The sequence below is a fragment of the Phyllobates terribilis genome, unplaced genomic scaffold (assembly GCF_046119375.1).
Source record: "Phyllobates terribilis strain yellow unplaced genomic scaffold, ASM4611937v1 Scaffold_2__4_contigs__length_985480577, whole genome shotgun sequence".
Lineage (NCBI taxonomy): Eukaryota > Metazoa > Chordata > Amphibia > Anura > Dendrobatidae > Phyllobates > Phyllobates terribilis.
The window spans coordinates 686,457,424-686,478,591 of record NW_027362762.1 but is presented as its reverse complement, the minus strand read 5'-3'; the positions used below and the strand labels follow the sequence as shown (position 1 = coordinate 686,478,591).

General features: G+C 42.3%; 1 protein-coding gene across 1 annotated transcript in view; it reads right to left on the bottom strand.

The window, feature by feature from the left end:
* The window catches only part of PM20D1 (peptidase M20 domain containing 1), a 102,518-nt gene that overhangs the window by 68,752 nt on the left and 12,598 nt on the right, over positions 1–21,168 (bottom strand). Inside the window, exon 2 of the mRNA XM_073666948.1 lies at positions 4,639–4,725. Within this exon, the coding sequence (XP_073523049.1) occupies positions 4,639–4,725 (87 nt within the window). The remainder of the gene's footprint in view (positions 1–4,638; positions 4,726–21,168) is intronic.

Below are 21,168 nucleotides of genomic sequence, written 5' to 3'. Positions count from 1 at the left end.
TCCTTTAACGGTGTGTCTCAGCGTTGTAAATTCTGCAGTCTTTATGGAGTAGCTCGGTGTTAAAATAACTAATAAACTGCATGAGAGCAGAATTTAGTTAGGCCTCACATGAGAGATATTGGGATTGGTTGCCTACTAGTAATCAGAAGAGGCGCCCGTGATACCAGCATTCGAGTGCAAGAAGTTTGCATTGCTCGGATCCAGCTGCCATAATGGACCAAAGTGGCCACCACACCAGGGTCGTGCAGGTCTTTTTTACTTGTCTCTATCTCTAGTATTTATATTTTTATATGTTAACTTTAGGCCAAGTTTACATGACTGTATTTTCAGTCCGAGTGCTGTCCATGACAAAACTGACATCACAGGGACAGCATTAGGAATAATGTTATTTACTTATTTAATTTCTCAACCATGAATCACATACAAGATTTCTCTCATGTACCCCCCCTACTCTGGAACTCTGTACCCCAACATATCAGACTCTCGCCTACCGTGGAAATGTTCAAAAGGTACCTAAAGACCCACCTCTTCCGACAAGCCTACAACCTGCAGTAACCACCGCTCCACCACACCGTTCCACGACCAGCCCTACCCTCACGTACTGTATCCTCACCCATCCCTTGTAAATTGTGAGCTCTCGCAGGCAGGGTCCTTTCTCCTCCTGTACCAGTCGCTGAATTGTTTTGTTCAAATTATTGTACTCGTTGTTTGGTATGTATACCCCTTTTCACATGTAAAGCGCCATGGAATAAATGGCGCTAGAATAATAAATAATAATAATAATTTTGCATGCACTAATTTCTTCCATATGTTGAATGTTGAATATGTGTGCCTTTCAAGTTCACGAGTGCACAAAAAAAAAATCAGATCCCATAGAGATCAACCATATAGCATCTGATTCATATGGATATATTGTAATTTTTTACAATGACATAATTTTGGCTACATATAACTTATTACCAAACTTTTATTAACTCTTTATGGCAATGAATAAAAAACAAAATAGCAATTTGACCAGTTTTTTTAGTTTAAAATTTCACGATAGTCGCCATGCTGCCCAAATAAAGTGGGTCAGCATGATTATGGCAATACCAAATTTTTATTGTTTTATTTATTACTTTTGTACAATTAATACTCTTTGATAAAAAAAAATAATTTCTTTTGGTTTTGCAGTTTCTTGAGAGCCACAACTTTTACAATCTTTAGTCAGCAGAACTGTACGAATTACTTTTGTGACATAAGCTGTCGCTTTCATTGGCATCATTTTTTTGTACATTTTTGATGAAAAACTGCTTGTATAGTTTTTTTTTTGTATTAGGCTAGGTTCCTACTATGAGTATTTGCTGCATTTTTCATGTTTAAGATGTATATATGTAGCCATTAGATAAATTAAGTTACTTGTATTTTTATGATATTTTGAACAATGGGGTTTTTCTCTCTTTTTGGTATGTCATTTTAAAAAAAGCTGCTTTGTTTTTTATAATTTCTGGTATTTGGTTTTGACAAAACTTTATTGTTTATTATGTGCAGATTAGATGCATTTTTTTGGCGTTTTAGTAGTGGAGATGCTCTAAAAACACATATGCAGTTTTTACCAGGGCTGTGGAGTCGGTAAGCCAAACTTCCGACTCCTCAATTTCCATGACACCGACTCCGACTCCCTCATACATGGCTCATGTGTAAGTGATACATTTACTGTAGCACAGATTCATCTCCGCTAAAAGTCTAGACCCTTAGATCAGGAATAGGACAGACATTTATAGGACATTTCATAACTTTCCCAAATTCTTATGAAACAATATTCCCCACAAACTGCATTGAACTACTGTACCCAATTTATTATATATTTTAGGAGTTGGAGTCGGTCCATTTTATACCAAAATTGACACCGGCTCCGACTCCACGACTCCGACTCCATAGCCCTAGTTTTTACCTGCGGGTTTTCCACATCTAATGCAACTCTATGGAAAAATCTGCACATAAAACTCAGCGTACTCGCAAGAAAAATTTACATATTGCAGATTAGAAATATGCCAGGTTAGTTTATGCTGCATAAAAAAAGCACAGTGGGCATGAGATTTCTATAAACCCCATCCACTTTCCTGGAACCGTAAGATGCTACGTTTTTTTGCACAGTGAAAATACATGTAAAAAATTCACCCAAAAACACATTGTGGGAACATAAACTGAAAGTGGTGAAAAAAATCCACACAGAATTTAAAATAAATAAACAAATAATAGTAAAAAAAATGTATATATGTGGCATGTAAAAATTTAGGCACCCCTGGTCAAAATTACTGTTATTGTGAACAGTTAAGCAATTTGAAGATTAAATGATCTCTAAAAGTCCTAAAGTTATTGTAATATTTTACATTTTGAAAATTGGGCCAGTGCAAAAGTTTTGGCACCCTGCATGGTTAGTACCTGTTAGCACCCCCTTGTGCAAGTATCACAGCTTGTAAATGCTCTTTGTAGCCAGTCAAGAGTCTTTCAATTCTTGAGGGAATTTCATCCATTCTTCCTCAGAAAATTCTTGCAGTTCTGTGAGACTCCTGAGTCGTCTTGTATGCACTGTTATTTTAAGGCCTAGCCACATATTTTTAAAGAGGTTCAGATCACGGCACTGTGAGGGCCATTGTAAAATTTTCAGCTTGCCCCTTTTGAGGTTGCCTATTGTGGATTATGACGTGTGTTTAGGATCATTTATCCATATGTAGAAGCCATCCTCTTTTCAACTTCAGTTCTTTTACAGATGGGGTAATGTTTGCATCAAGAATTTGTTGAAATTTCAGGGAATTCTTCCCTCTACCCGTGAATTTTTCCCGTGCCATTGGCTGCAACACAACCCTAAAGCATGATTGATCCACCTCCATGCTTAATGGTTGGCGAGATGTTCTTTTCCTGAAATTCTGTGCCCTTTTTTTCTCCACACATACCTTTGATCATTGTGGCCAAATAGTTCTATTTTAACCTTATTGGTCCACATGACTAGTTTTCAAAATACATCAGTCTTGTTTTGCATATTTCTGACGCTGAATTTTATGGTGAGGACGCAGGAGAGGTTTTCTTCTGATGACTCTTCCATGAAGGCCATATTTGTGCAGGTGTCTCAGTAGAACAATGTACCACAACCCCAGAGTCTGCTAAATGTTTCTGAAGGTCTTTTGCAGTCAAACGAGGTTCTAATTTGTCTTTTTAGCAATCCTACAAGCAGCTCTCACTGAAATTTAGCTTATCTTGTCCTCCACTGGTCCTCGAACTGATGAAAGGACAACTTGAAAACACTTTGCAATCTTCTTACAGCCTTCTCCTGCTTTGTGGACCTCCACAATTTTCATTTTCCGAGTGCTAGGCAGCTGCTTAGAAGAAACCATGGCTGCTGTATTTTAACACAAGGTTAGAAGAGGCTGGGTTTTTATAAGGCTGGGAAATTTGCATCACCTGGCCTTTCCTAACAATTATAGTGAACAAGCCACAACCCTAACTGGCTAATTAAGGTCTGAAACCTTGGTCAAAGTTATCTGAGCACACAAATCTCCAAGAGTGCCCAAACGTTTGCATCGAGCCATTTTCCTTTTTGTAATTTTTAAAATGTAAAAAATGACAATGTATATATATATATATATATATATTGTCTAAAATACAAAGGAAATGTGTCACCTAAAACGACTACATTATTTCATCTTCAACTTGCTTAAATGTTCCCAATAACAGCAATTTTGACCAGGGGTGCCCAACTTTTACATGCCACTGTATGTATATATATATATATATATATATATATATATATATATATATATATATATACACACACACATATTTAGGTATATACATATAATTTTTCATCAATAGAGCTGTGTGAGGGCTTGCTTTTTTCAGAGGCGACCTGATGTATCTATTGATACCAATTTGTGGTACAGTTAGATCACTTTCTATTCATTTTTTTAGGGTTGAAAAACCAAAAATCTTGCATTTAAATTTTTTTCTCTAGAAGGTACAAGTGCTTCTCACTAAATTAGAATATCATCAAAAAGTTAATTTATTTCAGTTCTTCAATACAAAAAGTGAAACTCATATATTATATAGAGTCATTACAAACAGAGTGATCTATTTCAAGTGTTTATTTCTGTTAATGTTGATGATTATGGCTTACAGCCAATGAAAACACAAAAGTCATTATCTCAGTAAATTAGAATAATTAACAAAAAACACCTGCAAAGGCTTCCTAAGCGTTTAAAAAGGTCCCTTAGTGTGTTTCAGTAGACTCGACAATCATGGGAAAGACTGCTGACTTGACAGATGTCCAGAAGGCAGTTATTGACACACTCCACAAGAAAGCTGCCTATCAGTGGTGTGGACGGGGTTATACAAAGCTCAACATTCAGGCAACTGCTAGATCTGCAGCAGAAAATGACAGCAAGCAGCTCAGTAAGTGACACATCACTGGAATCAGGGTCTCTTTTCCTACATTATGCTGCTCTCAGATGGGGCAGCAAAATCTTGGTGACTGATTCCCTTTAACAAACAGCATGTCAGGAGTACTTAGCAGTTACACACTGGGGGAGGATATCACTGTTTGTAGATATTAACATGCTGTAACATTTAGTGACATGTAAACCTCAGAAGGAAGATCCATACCTTTTCTGATGTACTCTCCAAACTCAGCGAGCGCTGTAACATTCTGCTCCTCTTCAGAAAAGGAAACTGTAGGAATTCGGATAGCACCTGATAATAGGATAGGAAGAGTTGTGGTATAATTGACTATGCACATAGGGTCTACATTGGTACACAATATCCTTTCTACAGTCCGAGCTGTCAATGGCAGCCTTTGCTATACAATCAACCTTGCAGCATTTTATCCCTTTTCCTGAAGAGAGATAGAGATATAATATGTATTTGCATTTACATGTTATCTTTATATAAAACATCATATATATACAGTTGAAACCAGAAGTTTACATACACTATATAAAAAGACACATATGCATGTTTTTCTAAATATCTGACAAGAAATCAGAATAAACCTTTCCTGTTGTAGGTCAATTAGGATTACCATAATTTTTAATATTTACCAAATGCCAGAATAACGAGAGAGAGAGAATGTTTTAAGGCATTTTTATTACTTACTGCAAAGTCAAAAGTTTACATACACTAAGATTACTACGCCTTTAAACAATTCTGGACTGCCCATGCGATGATGTCTTGTGTTTGGAAGCTTCTGAGTTAATTAGAGACACACCTGTGGATGTATTTTAATGCACACCTAAAACACACTGCTTATTTGTGTAGCATCATAGGCAAGTCTAAAGAAATCAGCCAAGATATCAGGAAGAGAATTGTGGGCTCATCATTGGGTACAATTTCAAGACACCCAAAGGTGCCTTTTTCATCTATATAAACAATTCTACACAAGTACAAACAGGATGGGATTGTCCAGCCATCATACCGCTCAGTAAGGAGACGGGTTCTATGTCCCAGAGATGAACGTACTTTGGTCCGACATGTGCATATCAACCCAAGGACAAAAGCAAAAGACCTTGTGAAGATGATGGCGGAAGCTGGTAAGATTATCTCAATATTCACAGTGAAATGAGTACTGTATCAACATGGGCTGAAACGTCCAATGGGGTGACAGATTCCTTTTAAACCGTCTTTTTCAACCGTTACGCACGCTATTCTATTTTTTAGTCTCTTACTGTTTATGTAGTTGAAGAATATTTTCAGATTATTCTTACTTTCCTTATTAATTAGTCTTTCGGTTTTCGTCCCTGCTACCTTGATTTATTCTTTCTTTTTAAATTTATTTTTTTTCTCTTCAATTGTTTAATGCATTATCACCTCCCTCTTTCATTAGTTATCTAAACGCTTTATTTTTGCCATTTTTTTTAGTGCCTTTTATATTTTTAACTTCCTTATTAGCCTTCCTGAGTTTAGAGTTTTTGTAGCCCCTCTAATAAGCATCTTATTAAAGAATAAGTGAAAACATTATTTTGTTATCACTAATACTCAAATGACCCCCAATCTGTACATTTGATATTCTGTCTGGACCATGTGATAAAATTAGGGCTGGAAGAGCCCCATCTCTTGTTGGATCTTGCAATAGTTGCGAGAGGTAATTGTCATTTATTACTGTAAAAAAACTGTTTCCTTTACTGGACCCACAGGTTTCTGCTCCCCAATTTATAGCAGGTGTCACAGGTTTACCGCGACAAAGAGGGCCCAGAAGACTGCAGTGTCTGATTTCATGTACTCCTGCACTGATTAGAAGCACTTCACGATAATATTAAACAGTTCAGGTTTCTGTTAGCAGTGCAGGGGTTAAACTGTTCAGTTGAGAGCTTCTGGAGCTTTCCAGATTTGATGGTCTCAGCTGTTCAGTATTAGCCCCTCCCCTCTCCTATATATAGGATTGCCAGTGTTTGTCTTATACTGCCTGGTTCAGGAGCTTGGAGGTGTTTGTTGTTTGAGGAGGCGTTTGGATTGTTGTTCTAAAGACTGTTACTTGGTGATTTGTCTGTGTGCATATCCTCATCCTCTCTTTTTTGTTTTTCTCCTTCCCTTACTTCCCGATGTTCCTCTCTGTTGTTCATGAGCGCATATTTGTATGATTGATGTTTTCAGTTATCCCTGTACGACTTCCCTTGTAAGTCTCGTTTGTGTATTCTTATACACTACTACTCCCCAGTTCCCTGGGTGGGGGGGGGGCAGTTTAGGGCTGATATAGGAGCTCAGCAAGGTACATGGCACTGGTGTCTTCACCATTAGAAGTAATCTGGAGAGCAGGGAAAGCCAGGTCACCTCTAGTTTTAGGGATAGGAGAGAAGCCCCTAGCCCTGAGATATCAGACAACAGAGCTGTGACAGCAAGGTAGTTGAAGTCAACTATTATAATTACCCCTCCCTGATTTGCTGCCTCATCTTTTTGCTTTATGATGATATTTTCTGCTGCTCCAATTATACTTGGAAACTTATAACAAACCACAATCAACATTATATTATTCTTTCTCACTCCCTTTATTTCCACCATAGACACTCTACATTTTCATTTGGCTCACATATTGTATATTATATGTAGGATAGCTTTTAGGAACAATTTTACATCTAAGAAAATCCTTCAACCTTGTTTATTTGTTTGGTTATTCCTGAACAGATTATAGCCCTATAAATTAACTGCCCAGACATACAGTGGTGGCCAAAAGTATTGGCACCCCTGCAATTCTGTCTGATAACTCTCAGTTTGTTCCTGAAAATGATTGCAATCACAAATTCTTTGGTATTATTATCTTCATTTAATTTGTCTTCAATGAAAAAACACAAAAAGAATTGTCCTAAAGCCAAATTGGATACAATTCCACACCAAACCTAAAAAAGGGGGTGGACAAAAGTATTGGCACTGTTTGAAAAATCATGTGATGCTTCTCTAATTCGTGTAATTAACAGCACCTGCAACTTACCTGTGGCACCTAACAGGTGTTGGCAATAACTAAATCACACTTGCTGCCAGTTAACATGGATAAAAGTTGACTCAACCTCTGTCCTGTGTCCTTGCGTGTACCACATTGAGCATGGAGAAAAGAAAGAAGACCAAAGAACTGTCTGAGGACTTGAGAAACCAAATTGTCAGGAAGCATGAGCAATCTCAAGGCTACAAGTCCATCTCCAAAGACCTGAATGTTCCTGTGTCTTCCGTGCGCAGTGTCATCAAGAAGTTTAAAGCCCATGGCACTGTGGCTAACCTCCCTAGATGTGGACGGAAAAGAAAAATTGACGAGAGATTTCAAAGCAAGATTGTGCGGATGGTGGATAAAGAATCTCGACTAACATCCAAACAAGTTCAAGCTGCCCTGCAGTCCGAGGGTACAACAGTGTCAACCCGTACTATCCGTCGGCATCTGAATGAAAAGGGACTGTATGGTAGGATACCCAGGAAGACCCCACTTCTTACCCTGAGACATAAAAAAGCCAGGCTGGAGTTTGCCAAAACTTACCTGAGAAAGCCTAAAACGTTTTGGAAGAATGTTCTCTGGTCAGATGAGACAAAAGTAGAGCTTATTGGCAAAAAGCATCAACATAGAGTGTACAGGAAAAAAAAAGAGGCATTCAAAGAAAAGAACACGGTCCCTACAGTCAAACATGGCGGAGGATCCCTGATGTTTTGGGGTTGCTTTGCTGCCTCTGGCACTGGACTGCTTGACCGTGTGCATGGCATTATGAAGTCTGAAGACTACCAACAAATTTTGCAGCATAATATAGGGCCCAGTGTGAGAAAGCTGGGTCTCACTCAGAGGTCATGGGTCTTCCAGCAGGACAATGACCCAAAACACACTTCCAAAAGCATTATAAAATGGTTTGAGAGAAAGCACTGGAGACTTCTAAGGTGGCCAGCAATGAGTTCAGACCTGAATCCCATAGAACACCTGTGGAGAGATCTCAAAATGGCAGTTTGGAGAAGGCACCCTTCAAATATCAGGGACCTGGAGCAGTTTGCCAAAGAAGAATGGTCTACAATTCCAGCAGAGCATTGTAAGAAACTCATTGATGGTTACCGGAAGCGGTTGTTCGCAGTTATTTTGGCTAAAGGTTGTGCAACCAAGTATTAGGCTGAGGGTGCCAATACTTTTGTCTGGCCCATTTTTGGAGTTTTGTGTGAAATGCTCAATGATTTGATTTTTGCTTCATTCTCTTTTGTGTTTTTTCCTTGCAAGCAAATTAAATGAAGATAATAATACCAAAGAATTTGTGATTGCAATCATTTTCAGGAAGAAACTGAGTATTATCTGACAGAATTGCAGGGGTGTCAATACTTTTGGCCACCACTGTAGCTGTCATTCAGCCATGTCTCCATAATCCCAACTATATCATAATTTTCTTCCAACACTATTAATTCCAATCCATAAATCTTGTTGGCCAAGCTTCCCGCAGTTATATACATGCACTTTATATACTTTTCTATACCTCTATTCCTCCACTATCTATATTAACTGTTCAAATCCATCCCACTCATTGCATCATGTCATCAACTACAGTAATTGTGTACCTGCCCCACCTCAGTCTCTAGTTTAAACACTCCTCCAAAGTTCTAGCATTCATCATCTTCTCATTCCTTCCCCCAGCAAAGTTGCACCCTTCCCATTGAGGTGCATCAAATCCTAAACGTAGAGCCTGTTGTCTCAGTTGGATCAGTTCTCCAGAAACCCCAAACCCTCCTTCCTGCACAAATTTCTGTGTCACTTATTTACCTCTGTAATCTCCAGCTGCCTCTTTGGCATATCAGGTGGTACAGGTAGTATTGTAGAGAATGCTAGCTTTGCGGTAACAGGCCTAAATCCCTGAAATCACTTTTAAGGAGCTTCCATCTCACTCTGACTTTGTCATTAGTACCAATTTGAACCATGACCACTGGCTCCTCACCAGTTCCTCTTAGTAATCTATCAACGCAATCTGTGACTTATTAAACTGGAATGCCATGAAGACAAAACACTGTCCAAGAATCCCTATTTTTGTGAGAGATTGCCCTGTTTGTGCATCTAATATCTGAGTCTCCCACTACCATCACCTGTCTCACCAGATCTGTGATTTTACTCACATTAAAATAATAGGCGATCAATGTTAAAGTAGTGGATGTAGCGTCGGCGTCTCTGCCGTCTACCTCCCTCCACCGGCAGAGACGCCGATCCCCTTATCGCTGCGGCCCCGGTCCTGGGTGTGCTACTCCTCCTGCTTTGCTCCATGCCAGGCCTGCCTGGGGTGTGTGCACTGCGTGCAGATACCCGGGCACTGTGCTTAGGGCAAGCGCACTCCCTGTTTGTTAAAGGGGCCGCACGCGCCATCCTAAAATGTCCCCGGCCAATGGCCGGAGAACATCTCCTACTTAAGGCATCTCCCCAAGATGGAGGTGCCTGTGCAATGTTGAAAGTCAGTATTCTAACAGGCTTGTCAGCCCTCAGGTCCCAGCCGTGCCCGCCAGCCTGTCTATCAGCAGTGCCCGCCAGGCAGTCTATCAGTCATGGCCACCAGCTTGTCTATCAAGCTGTGCCCGCCAGCCTGCCGGCCAGCCATGCTCGCCTACCTGCCTACCAACTGTGCCCTTCGAACTGCCTATCTGCCGTGCCAGTCAGCATCAGCTGTCAGTCCCATGGGAGTCTCCTGCTCTCACACGAAGTCGGTCCCAGAGTAGCACCTAATCCACCTTCCCGGTCCCTCCTTGGTCCACGGAGTCGACTAAGCCGCCGTATAGCCAAGGTCGGTCCGAGTAGGTCCCTAGTTATGACCCTCTGGTCCCTCCTTGTACCATGGCACATTGGTTTCACCACCCGACATCGTAACAGTTTGCACAGGCTATGGAATCCGGTGGCTCCCAGGCTCCTTCGGTCTCGGACCTTTACCAAGAGGTCTCCCACCAGAGATCGCAACAGGATACAATCCTGTACTTTCTGTGGACTGTACACTCCCGCCTGGATGCACTGTCTACCCCGGCTGTGTCTGCCTCTACCCAAGTGGTAACCGCTCCGGCGGCACCTCAACCCAGTGGCGGTTTTGTATCCAGCTTTGGGCCCCGACTGTCTGCTCCTCTACGATTTGGTGGTGATCCCGCACTATGTCGGGGCTTCGTAAATCAGTGCACGCTGCACTTTGAGCTCCTGGCTCATCAGTTTAGTTCTGATCGGGCTAAAGTGGCCTTCATCATGTCTCATCTCACTGGAGAGGCGTTGGTGTGGCTCAATCCCCTATGGGAGAGGGGTGACCCTCTGGTGTCTAATCTCCAGGCTTTCCTCGAGGCCTTCCGGAAAGTTTTTGATGAGCCCGGCCTCGCGTCCTCTACAGCCTCCTCTCTCCTCCTTCTGCGCTAGGGACACCTCACAGTGGACTAGTACACTGTGCGTTTCCGCACCCTCTCTTCTGAACTCACCTGGAGTAACGAGGCTCTGGTGGCTACCTTTTGGGAAGGCCTCTCTGGGCGAATCAAAGACGAGCTGGCCGATCATGACATACCCTCCTCTCTGGATGACCTAGTGTCTCTGGCCACTTGACATCCGTTTCCAGGAGCGTTCTAAGGAGGTGGTCCATGAGAGAAGACCTTTACGCCTTGCACAAACCTTTCAGAGACCGGTCACACAACAAGCCTCTGCCTCGGCTTCCACCCCTGAAGCTATGCAAGTTGACCAGGTGACGATGGTCAAAACTCACCAGGAGGTCCGCCGCGCTGAGGGAAGATGCTTTTATTGCGGCAGTTCAGAGCATGTAATCCGCTCCAGTCCTGAGAGGCCGGGAAACTCCAGAACCTAGGATCGCTTGGAGAGGTTATCCTGGGCAAGAATGTTTCCTCTCCATCACTAACGCTGTCAGTAGCCATATCCTGTGGCATCATCCATTTTGTCGAGACTGCCTACCTGGATTCCGGCGCTGCTGGGGACCTCATCCAACAAGCCATTGTGGAACAGTACCAGATCCCTATCCAACGTCTCCCAGATCCATTGGCGTTTTTTTCGGTGCATGGGAGACCCCTTTCCGAGTCCATTCTGTTCGTCGCAGAGCCTGTGGTTCTTCAGATAGGAATGCTACACATGGAGAAATTCTCCTTCTATGTGCTATCCGATTTCTCCCATTCCCTATTGCTAGGTCTGCCATGGTTACAGAGACATGAGCCAGTCTTGAATTGGAGTTTGGGAGAGGTGCTCCGCTGGGGTCAGGAATGTCACAACACCTGCCTGGTTTCTGTTCATCCTGCTCGACCTCCGTCCACTCCAGCTAATCTACCCAGCTTGCTGGCACCCTACTGGTCATTCGCTGACGTCTTTTGACAAGATAGAGGCTGAGATACTACCTCCTCATAGGCGGTATGTGTTATGATCTGCAACATATACTAAGGAAAGATAGGGGAAAGCTGTCCCTACAGTAAGACTAAGCTGAATCCCTACAATGTAGCGGGCTGCCTGTTCCTTGTGAACAGACCGGCCTTAGTCCTCGGCTAGTCTGAACGAAGACCTATAGAATTAAGGGAGGGGTCCCTAAAAGAACTAAGGACTGGGACAAAAAGGAACACCTACTAAACAGAAGTTGTTGCAGAACACAAAAAGACAAACTGACAAACAGTACTAGAGGTCCAAGAGGACCAAGCGAACTTGACAGAGAAAGGCACAGAAGCACCAGGCTAGAGAGACAGTAGAACACTGAAGTCCAGCACAGTCAGAAGGGCGGAGCTGGAATATAAAGGCAGATGGTCACATGACCGCAAACCACAAAATAGAAAAACTAACAGGAGGGTTCTAACAGTATGATTGTCCCATCGACTTCCTCCATTGAGCCTCACCTCCCCATGGTCGAATCTACCCTCTGTGGTTGGCCGAGACCCGTGCCATGTCAGAATACATTGAGGAGAATCTTGCTAGGGGATTTATCCAGAAATCCACCTCTCCGGCTGGAGCAGGATTCTTCTTCGTCAAGAAGGCCGGCTCTCTTCGGCCTTGTATTGACTATAGGGGACTAAATGAATAACTATAAAAAACAAGTATCCACTGCCTCTCATTGCAGTTATTCGATCGCCTCAAAGGAGTAAAGATCTTCACTAAGCTCGATCTCCGTGGAGCATACAATCTGGTCCGGATTCGCCAGGGTGACGAATGGAAGACGGCATTCAACACTCGCGATGGCCACTACGAGTACTGGGTGATGCCCTTCGGGCTCTGCAACACACCTGCAGTCTTTCAGGAGCTAGTGAATGACATCTTCCGAGATCTTTTATACATCTGCGTGGTGGTGTACCTTGACGATATCTTGGTGTTCTCTCCAGATCTGCCCTCACATCAGAGAGACATTCGACAGGTATTACTGAGGCTCCGGAAGAATAGTTTATATGCCAAATTCGAGAAATCTGTTTTCGAGCAGACTTCTCTTCCATTTCTGGGATACATAATCTTGGAGACCGGCCTTAAGATAGATCCCGAGAAGGTATCTGCTGTTCTAAAGTGGCCCCGACCTGAGTGACTGAAGGCTATTCAGCGGTTTCTAGGATTTAAAATTATTATCGCCTGTTCATTCCTCATTTCTCTTCCCGGCTACTCCTATCTCTGCCTTGACCCGCAAAGGGGTTAATCTCATGGGAAAGGACTCCCAGGGCGAAAGTGCCTTTGTGTCCTTGAAACAGACCTTCTCTTCCATTCCAGTATTGCATCATCCGGACTGTATCAAGCAGTTCTTCCTGGAGGTAGATGCTTCTTCTTCAGGGGCCGGAGCAGTTCTCACCCAGAAATCCTCGTCCGGGCAAATTGTGACCTGCGGCTTCTTTTCCAAGCTCTTCTCCCCCTCGGAGCGCAATTATTCCATTGGAGATCGGGAACTGCTTGCCATCAAACTGACGCTGGAGGAATGGCATTTCCTACTAGAGGGGGCCCTGCATCCAGTGGATGAATCACTCCTACTTGCAGTCCGCTCAACGACGTAACCCTCGTCAGGCCAGATGGTCTCTGTTCTTTGCCTGCTTCAATTTTATTCTCCACTTCCAGCCGGGGGATAAAAATATCAAGGCAGACGTGCTCTCCAGATAATTTCTATTGACTGACCAAGAGGAAGAGCCTCAACACATCATTGAGCCCTCCAGAATAATTACGGTTGCTCCGTTTGATCTGTGTCGTCTTCCCCCAGGTAAGACTTTTGTGGGGTCTCCAGATAGGAAGAGGATCCTACTCTGGGGTCATTCGTCTAAACTAGCAGGCCATGCTGGACAGAAGAAGACGGTTCTGCTCATTTTCCAACATTATTGGTAGCTGACCCTATGCAAGGATGTTGCGGATTTCGTCTCTGCCTGCTCTTCCTGTGCCCAAACAAGACTCCTAGGCAACTTTTGATGGGTCGACTGCTTCCTTTACCTGTGTCTTCCGCTCCGTGGCAGCATATTGCGATGGATTTCATCACGTATCTCCCTGTATCAGACGGTTGTACTGTCAATTGGGTGGCTAAAGAATTCATTCTTCACATCTTCCGTCTCCACGGCCTACCTCTTCATATTGTCTCGGATAAAGGGGTCTAGTTTACCTCACGCTTCTGGAGAGCCATGTGCAAGCTTCTGAATGTCGCATTGGATTTCTCATCAGCTTATCTCCCACAGTCTAATGGCCAGGTTGAGCGTATCAATCAGATCCTCACTAGTTTCCTTCGGCACTTCATCAATGTCCACCATAGCAACTGGGTGCAACTCCTGCCTTGGGCCGAATTCTCCTACAATAATCATGTGAGCGAATCCTCAGCCAGATCTCCGTTTTTTGTGGTATACGGTCAGCATCCCAATATCCCGTTTTCTTTTTCCACTTGTATTGACAATCTTGCCGCATAGTCTCTTGTTAAAGACTTCTTTGTTATCTGGGAAAACATAAAATCTTCTTTGCTACAGTTTAAAAGTACCTTCGTACAAGTTGGGTCCACGGTACATTGGCCCTTTCGAGATTTTTAGACAAATTAATGCAGTGGCATACAAGCTGAAACTCCCTGCCTCGTTACGGATCCCCAACTCCATTCATGTGTCTCTCCTCAAGCCTGTCATCCTCAATCCCTTCTCTGATGATCCGGGTACCACTCCAGCTCTAGTCTGCGCTGAGGATGTTTTTGAGGTAAAGAACATTCTGGCTATCAAGAGGGTAAGAGGAAAAACATTTTTTCCTGTGGATTGGAAGGGGTTTGGTCCTGAGGAGAGGTCCTGGGAGTCCAGGGAGAACATCCACACTCCTCTTCTCCTAGAGAATTTCCTTGCGGGCTTGAAGAAGTGGGTGCTTAAAGGGGGGGTACTGTAGCACCGGCGACTCTGCTGTCTACCTCCCTCCCCAGGCTGAGACGCCGATCCCCTTACTACCACGGCCCCGGATGTGCCGCTCCCCCTGCTTTGCTCCACGCCAGGCATGCCCGGGGTGCACGCAGATCCCCGGGCACTGTGCTTAGGGCGCGTGCGAGTGCACTCGCTGTTTCTTAAAGGGGCCGCGCAAACCGTCCTAAGATGTCCCCGGCCAATGGCCGGAGGACATCACCTACTTACGGCAACTCCCCCAAGATGGGGGAGATACCTGTGTAATGTTGAAAGTCAGTGTTCTAACACGCTTATCAGCCCTCAGGTCCCAGCCGTGCCCGCCAGCCTGTCTATCAGCCGTGCACGCCAGGCAGTCTATCAGCTGTGCCCGCCAGGCTGTCTATCAAGCCGTGCCCACCAGCCTGCCTGCCAGTTGTGTCCGTCTGCCTGCCTACCAACCGTGTCCTTCTACCTGCCTATCTGTCGTGCCAGTCAGAGTCAGTTGGAGTCACATGCTCTCACACGAGGTCGATCCCAGAGTAGCACCTGGTCCATCTTCCCGGTCCCTACTTGGTTCACGGAGTTGACTAAGCCGTCGTATAGCCAAGGTCGGTCCGAGTAGGTCCCTAGTTACAACCCTCTGGTCCTTCCTTGTACCACAGCACAGTGGTTCCTCCACCCGACATCGTAACAGTGGACAACCTCTTTAAGATTGAACTCTTATTTTTGGATTTAAACCAGGAATATACCATATTTGAACGATAGTCCTCTAGATTATGTATACTTTTGATTTGTTTTGTTTCTATAATTTTCCAAAGGCTTTTTTTATTTTTTCATCTAATATGGAAAATTCACTGAAGTTAGTGTATTTGGCAATATCATTTTTGTATTTGGCATCATTTTGTAACTGCTTTATTTCCATTCATGTAGTAAACAAGGTTTTCTCCTCATGTTCAATTAAACGCTGTCATGCATCTGGGTTCGAACCTTTGAGCTTGTGCTTTGTGGTCAGCTTCTCTGTCCGCCAAGCCACAGCAGATACACCTTTTCTCTGAGTGTTTATTTTCTGTTATCCTTGCTTCAGTCTTTTTAGGGTAACAAGTGTTTTCATTTACTCATATGTCTGCCCTATCACCTTTCAGGTGCGGCTCTATATACTTTTCCCCTGCTGGTATTTCCTGCTGATGATAGTCTCATTTAGATGTCTAGCCATACTGCTGTAGTTTAAGCCAGTCAGGGAAAGACCAGCTAGGGTTTATCTCTCTGCTGTTTATGTTCTTTACCCTGCACCTATCTTCTGTTTCTTTTTAGGAAGAAGGCAGCATATTCTCTAACAGTATGTACTTAATCCTTTATTTTGTATTTCGTGGTTTGTTTTACTCACTCTGGGATCTCTTTCTATTTCAGCACACTTTCCCCTCTCTAGGTAATTAGCACTCTGCTCTGACGTCCAGTTCTTTAGGAGGGACGTGTAGCACTCAATGGCCTTTCAGGCAGCATAGGTACGAGTTGCCATCGTCTAGTCTGTTGTTAGGGCTATCTCAGCTCACACAGGAACCACTACAGACTGCGGGGTCAGAATCTCTAGACTGTACAGGAACTGGCAGGGTCAGTTGCAGTTTTAGTGTATTAACTAATTTCCTGAGTGAGTTGCTATACCATCATAACAAACACATTAGTTACGTTGAGCATTCTGAATGTATTTTATCCCATTCTTCTGAAAACGTGTTGGAAAATAAGGTAGTGGGTATTGTCCGGATATGTAAATCTCAGGGAATCATGGACTTGCTGATATAATTTTTGAAAGTAGATAAAACCTACCATATTTTGGTTTCCTTCATAAACATGTCCTCTGTGTCATACGTCAGTATCTCAAACATTTTAGTGATTTTTTACAGTCGATTTCGGCAGTCATCTGCAAACTTAAGGGCTGTAATGTCCTTAGTTCCCATCATTTTCTTTATGTGAATAGGCTTCATAGAAGAAATTGTGGTGATATAGAAGTGATCAAGACTATGGTAGCAATTATGAAAGAGGGCAATGTTATCAGCTCACCGTCTGCAATAGGAGATGCACGGCAAGGTTCAAGATTTTTTTTGCTTCTAATATATGACACTGATTCTAATAATTAACAGAAACCTGTTCTAAGGTCATTTTCATTATGCACCCATATCCTGTTATATTCTGTTGTTGGTCACACTTTGTGTTTTGACATATAGCTCCTCCTATGGAAAGCATTATTCCCCCAGGTATTAAAATTAATCTAATAGGTCATCAATAATATTCAAGTCCTAAATTTCCTCTCTTTCACTTCATACTAAGACTAATGGCTGAAAGAGCATAAAATGCGTAATTCAGTTAATACTTTCTCCTGTGTTTTTATATGGCTTGTGTATCAGTTTAACAAAGAAGCAAATAAAGTGTTTTTTATTTGTTGATGCTGGCTTTCCCTATCTTTCATTCACTTTTTCAGACGCTTTTTACTCTTCCTTGTCCTTAGCTGCAATATGGCCTACAACTCACCGCAATGTTTATCTGAGTCCCTACTATTTCACGTACCTTCTAGCCTGGTGTGCCATCACTCTGGCTCTTTGTATACCCTGACCTGCAGCTTTGTGAGCCCACCTTAGCAAGAGAACTTTAACATCTTCACAGATTGATGGGCAGAAACAATTGTTGCTCTAACATCATTGCTGATATCTTTCTTCCTTGGCTTTGTTTTAACACATGCCTGAATGCTCAGGACCAGCAAACTATCACAACCTCTGCTTTTATAGAAGTGATTACACTTGCTGATGAACTATTAATTAAAGGCCTTTGATTATAGATGTATTTATTTCTTCACACATTGCTTCTGCATCTTGACCTGGTTCTTGTAAAGTAAATAATGACATGGTGTAATTTGCAGGGCTGATTGTAGCTTTTCTACTGTCTGAGGTGAAAATTTAAATGGTGCCCCGACCCGCAGTGCACTATAATCTGCAGTGAACAAACACAATTCAATCATTGATTTTTATAGAATTCATTTATTGTTATTAAGTCACATTAAGAAAACTTTAATCTTCAAACATCTGATACTATATATGCTAATACTATATATTGCAATACCTCAGCATTTCAATATATAAAACAAATCACTGTCTCCTATAAATGAATACAGCACCAAAACCATCATCAGTACATGAATACACCACCAGAACCACCATCAGTACGTACAGGAATACAGCACCAAAACCATCATCAGTACATGAAAACATCACAAGAAAAACACTCAGTATATGAATACAGAACCAGAACTATCATCAGTTTTTATGGTGCTGTTTTCATGCACTATCAGTACATCAAGACATTATCAGAACCACCATTAGTACATGAATGAATCACCAGAACCATGATCAGTGCATTAATACATCACCAACACCAACATCAGTGCATGAGTACATCACCACCACCAAAACACGAGTACAGCGCAAAGTTTAATACTGTGATCAATTGCAATGTCAAGTCAGCCCCCACAATGTACAATAATATTATTATTATTATTACTACAAGTACTACATATTAAGATAGGATCTTGGAGATGGGAATACCCCTTTAACTAACAATGGTAAGGAGATACTGAGAATTGTTGTTACCAGTCATCATCTGACTGCAGACCATACAGGAACCATAGTACTGATTAGATACAGTCACATAACAAATTAACATTTACATCCAGGTACATTATAGGTGACATCTTCTCTGATTTGAGTCATTCTCATCCCTTTTGTCTCCATCTGGTCCAGATGCCAAGATGACTTCAGACATCCACAGCTTGATTCTGCAAATTTCCCTCTTCTCCATTTTTCTGATGCACTTTCCAACAAGGTGCCCTTAACAGTAACATTATAATGCTCCTGAATAAAAAATATCTGTTTATGCTGTTCCCCTGAATAATAATTGCCCCTTGCATAAAATGACTTCCACATGGTTCCTCTTATGGTACATAGAGATCACACTGTCCTCTTCTATAAAATATTACCTCCTCACCACCTTCCTTTATGAGCTATAACATATTAACACCCTTTATGAACACCATAATCTATATATCGCATCCCGCATGAACCATCCTCTCTTATGAACTACAAGACACCATCACCCCTTATGATCTATAGCTATTACGCTGCCTCCCTATGAACTATATTGTCCATACCATGCACCCTTATGAAATATAACCTCCACTCTATCCTCCTCTCCTATAAGCTATGACTACCAGACTGTTTACCTTTATGAACTATAAACTCCACATTGTCTGCCCTTATGAATTATGATAACACACCATCACCCCTTATGACCTATAACCTCCACTCTGATGACCTACAGTCCCTATAAACAGTATAAACAGTATGATCTCCAGATATCTCCCTTTATATAGTATGATGTTGCCACACCTCCCTATATACAATATGATGCCCCTACAGTTTCCTATATACAATATGATGGTCACCAGAGCTCCCCTATATATAGTATGATGTCCACCACAGCTCTGTTATTTACAGTATAATGTTCCCACAGTTTCCTATATACAGTATGATAGACCCCACAGCTACCCTATATGTGACATGATTCCCCATAACCCCTTATACACAGTATAATTCTCCATAACTCCCTATATACAGTATAATGTCCCCACAGCTTCCTGTACACCATATGATGGCCACCAAAGCTCAACTATATATATATATAACATATACAGTACAGACCAAAAGTTTGGACACACCTTCTCATTTAAAGATTTTTCTGTATTTTCATGACTATGAAAATTGTACATTCACACTGAAGGCATCAAAACTATGAATTAACACATGTGGAATTATATACTTAACAAAAAAGTGTGAAACAACTGAAAATATGTCATATTCTAGGTTCTTCAAAGTAGCCACCTTTTGCTTTGATGACTGCTTTGCACACTCTTGGCATTCTCTTGATGAGCTTCAAGAGGTAGTCACCGGAAATGGTCTTCCAACAATCTTGAAGGAGTTCCCAGAGATGCTTAGCACTTGTTGGCCCTTTTGCCTTCACTCTGCGGTCCAGCTCACCCCAAACCATCTCGATTGGGTTCAGGTCTGGTGACTGTGGAGGCCAGGTCATTTGGCGTAGCACCCCATCACTCTCCTGCTTGGTCAAATAGCCCTTACACAGTCTGGACGTGTGTTTGGGGTCATTGTCCTGTTGAAAGATAAATGATGGTCCAACTAAACGCAAACCGGATGGAATAGCATGCCGCTGCAAGATGCTGTGGTAGCCATGCTGGTTCAGTATGCCTTCAATTTTGAATAAATCCCCAACAGTGTCACCAGCAAAGCACCCCCACACCATCACACCTCCTCCTCCATGCTTCACGGTGGGAACCAGGCATGTAGAGTCCATCCGTTCACCTTTTCTGCGTCGCACAAAGACACGGTGGTTGGGACCAAAGATCTCAAATTTGGACTCATCAGACCAAAGCACAGATTTCCACTGGTCTAATGTCCATTCCTTGTGTTTTTTAGCCCAAACAAGTCTCTTCTGCTTGTTGCCTGTCCTTAGCAGTGGTTTCTTAGCAGCTATTTTACCATGAAGGCCTGCTGCACAAAGTCTCCTCTTAACAGTTGTTGAAGAGATGTGTCTGCTGCTAGAACTCTGTGTGGCATTGACCTGGTCTCTAATCTGAGCTGCTGTTAACCTGTGGTTTTTGAGGCTGGTGACTCTGTTAAACTTATCCTCAGAAGCTGAGGTGACTCTTGGTCTTCCTTTCCTGGGGCGGTCCTCATGTAAGCCAGTTTCTTTGTAGCGCTTGATTGTTTTTGCAACTGCACTTGGGGACACTTTCAAAGTTTTCCCAATTTTTCGCACTGACTGACCTTCATTTCTTAAAGTAATGATGGCCACTCGTTTTTCCTTACTTAGCTGCTTTTTTCTTGTCATAATACAAATTCTAACAGTCTATTCAACAGGACTATCAACTGTGTATCTACCAGATTTCTGCACAACACAACTGATGGTCCCAACCCCTTTTATAAGGCAAGAAATCCCACTTATTAAACCTGACAGGGCACACCTGTGAAGTGAAAAACATTTCCGGTGACTACCTCTTGAAGCTCATCAAGAGAATGCCAAGAGTGTGCAAAGCAGTCATCAAAGCAAAGGTGGCTACTTTGAAGAACCTAGAATATAAGACATATTTTCAGTTGTTTCACACTTTTTTGTTAAGTATATAATTCCACATGTGTTAATTTATAGTTTTGGTGCCTTCAGTGTGAATGTACAATTTTCAAAGTCATGACAATATAGAAAAATCTTTAAATGAGAAGGTGTGTCCAAACTTTTGGTCTGTACTGTATATGTTATATACTATATAACATATATATATATGCT